We start from the raw sequence: 2,856 nt of genomic DNA on the forward strand, positions 1-2,856 counted from the left end.
GCTGTCTGTCTGTCTATCTATCTATCTATCTATCTATCTATCTATCTATCTATCTATCTATCTATCTATCTATCTATCTATCTATCTATCTATCTGTCTGTCTGTCTGTCTGTCTGTCTGTCTATCTGTCTGTCTGCCTGCCTGCCTGTCTGTCTGTCTGTCTATCTATCTATCTATCTATCTATCTATCTATCTATCTATCTATCTATCTATCTGTCTGTCTATCTATTTCTGTCTATCTATCTATCTATCTATCTATCTATCTATCTATCTATCTATCTATCTATCTATCTATCTACCGACAGCCACAGTTATTAACAATGATGTCTTTAAGGTTTGTTCGGATTACTTTGTTTTTATTAGTCAAATAGAGTATTTGGAGAACGCTCTCATTGGTCGATGTGCAGCATGGGATATCATTGACGCTCAGACTAGACTGAAAACCGATATAAGTGTTTGGAAAACTATCGTCCATCATATCAATGGTACAATTGCCAGAGCAATAGTTAGCTTCAAATGATTTCGGATGTAATACCCATGCCCATTTCATCTTCGTGAAATCCACTGTAAGCGGGTACAAACAGCAGCGGCCTAAAGGTTCTTTCGCGCTGCACTTGTAACTGGTCGTTCGTCTTTGACGGCCGTGTTTCTGACGGGAGAATGTAATGTCCATCACCGGCTACAAAAGAAATCGAGAAGGAATAATATAAGTTATGGATACATACATACATACATACATACATAGTTTTAACTTCACAACTAGTCACAGACGGGTGAAGAGTGTTGAGGATGTTATGACATATCTACAAATCATTATTTGATCTATCTTTCTTGAAATGGGATATTGCCTTAAAGAGTTTCGTACATATTTTTAAAGCCTGGTACTTATTCTATCGGTTCCTTTTGCCAAACTGCTGGGTCACGGGAACTTAAAGAAACCAACACTCGTTGTCAAGCAGCGGTGGGGGACAAACATGAACACAAAGACATCACATAAATACATAAATACATACATACATACATACATACATACATACATACATACATACATACACACGTACATATAAGATGGATTTCCTTCAGTTTCCGTCTATCAAATCCACTGAAAAGGTTTTTCTAAGCCCCATAAAAGAACTCGGAAAGTTGGGCCTCCAGCCAGGCCTTTCGTGACACCATCAAAGCCAGGAACTTTTCAGCACCCCTCGTGTGTCTATCTATCTATCTATCTATCTATCTATCTATCTATCTATCTATCTATCTATCTATCTATCTATCTATGTGTATGATACTTTTGACAAAGAAGCCTCTTACTATAACCTCAGTCGCGAAACGAGCAGATTCCAAGAAAGTATTAGAGGTGCCTCCATTCCTACTTCCTACAAAATAATGAAGGCATCTTAATAGCTTTACATCTTTCGTTCACTAAACTTTAACTCAAACATATTCCTAATCTTAATAGATGAGCAATTCCCTACTAGACATAGTTATAGGAAATTGTTGAGCAATATGGTATAAATTATACTCCATACGCCTATCATATTCACTGAAGCCGACTGCTCATGGAGAAACAGTAGTAGTAGTAGTAGTAGTAGTAGTAGTAGTAGTAGTAGTAGTAGTATATGCTCGCTGAAGGGCTCTTGCAATACAGTGTCTACCATATATGAAGAAGTTACATAAATAGACCCCAAACAACCCGAAATGTTCTATCAGTGTAGAGACATTCAAAATAAGATTTTATAGTCACACCGCTTCTTTCAGAAACATAGATAAACACAGGGGAGAACATAAGTAGAGAGTTAGAAACAGGGAATGTTTAGTGTGCGGGAAACTGGTTGATAGATTGAGAGGAGAGAAAAACAGAGAAGTTAGTGAGGGAGGAAGAAAGGGGACATATAAAGAGTGTGTGGAAGCGATGAAGAAGAGATAAAGAGAAAAGGGGGTGATGGAGAATTAAATGGAAAACATGATTACTTACGTATTCCTCACCATGGCCAGGCACTGCCGGTGTCCAAATCCTGTTGTCACCAAAAGGATCAATAGCCGTGATATTTAGACCGTAGTTAAAGTCACTATGTTTCACCCAATACTTCACAATCGCAGACATTTTCAATTTTATCCATTGTCCGTGATTGCTAACATCAAGTTTGATAGATCTTAACGGTCTTTCGCGTTTCGTGTTTGCAGTTGCATTCCAGATGCGGATTTTCACAATACTTCTTTTAATACTTTTAACAGTTTTCTTCAGGTAAAGCCATAAATTCGCTTCTTTAATAACAGAATGTTCCAATTTGTCACCAATGTTGAAATAACAGATGTCGTTAGCGCTTCTGGCGATCAAAGAGCGCCGTGTAAGTTGTGCTGTAAAGAAAAAAATTCTCACGAAATTAAATAAAAATCTTTCGTTTTGTTAATTTTCAAATGTTGCGTTATTAACAGAAACTGGTATTATATGGTTAAAACATTAGTTTTGTAACCCATCATTTGGACTTTTAATACTACGGCGGGGCGGGGTGAATACTGGACATGTTTCGGACTTTTTACACCTTGTCAGTGAAGCATTGGCTTCAATGCAGTAACTGTATTAAGGGATGAATTGATCGTTTAAAGAGATGTAAATAAAGAATAGATTCCCTGTTGGGTAGGATCATGAATGTTTCTAGTGATCGAATACTGACTGAGTTATAAGTGGCAGAGTATTCTGCACCGACACACACACACACACACACACAGGTATGTTGGTGTAAACAGGAAAAGTGCCAACGTATGAAACTCTCGGACCTTGCCAAATATATATATATATATCTTTAAACTCCACACATACATATATGCATATATATATATATATATATATATATA

At 37.0% G+C, this 2,856-nt stretch overlaps 1 protein-coding gene across 1 annotated transcript in view; it reads right to left on the minus strand.

The window, feature by feature from the left end:
• Positions 1-48: 48 nt before the first annotated feature.
• The window catches only part of LOC106874922 (growth/differentiation factor 8), a 7,893-nt gene continuing 5,085 nt past the window's right edge, over positions 49-2,856 (minus strand). The window contains exons 2-3 of the mRNA XM_014922840.2: positions 1,976-2,358; positions 49-679 (exon numbers count right to left, since the gene is read on the minus strand). Coding sequence (XP_014778326.1) covers positions 296-679; positions 1,976-2,358 — 767 coding nt within the window. The 3' untranslated portion in view covers positions 49-295. The remainder of the gene's footprint in view (positions 680-1,975; positions 2,359-2,856) is intronic.

Source organism: Octopus bimaculoides, chromosome 27 (genome assembly GCF_001194135.2).
Source record: "Octopus bimaculoides isolate UCB-OBI-ISO-001 chromosome 27, ASM119413v2, whole genome shotgun sequence".
Classification (NCBI taxonomy): Eukaryota; Metazoa; Mollusca; class Cephalopoda; order Octopoda; family Octopodidae; genus Octopus; species Octopus bimaculoides.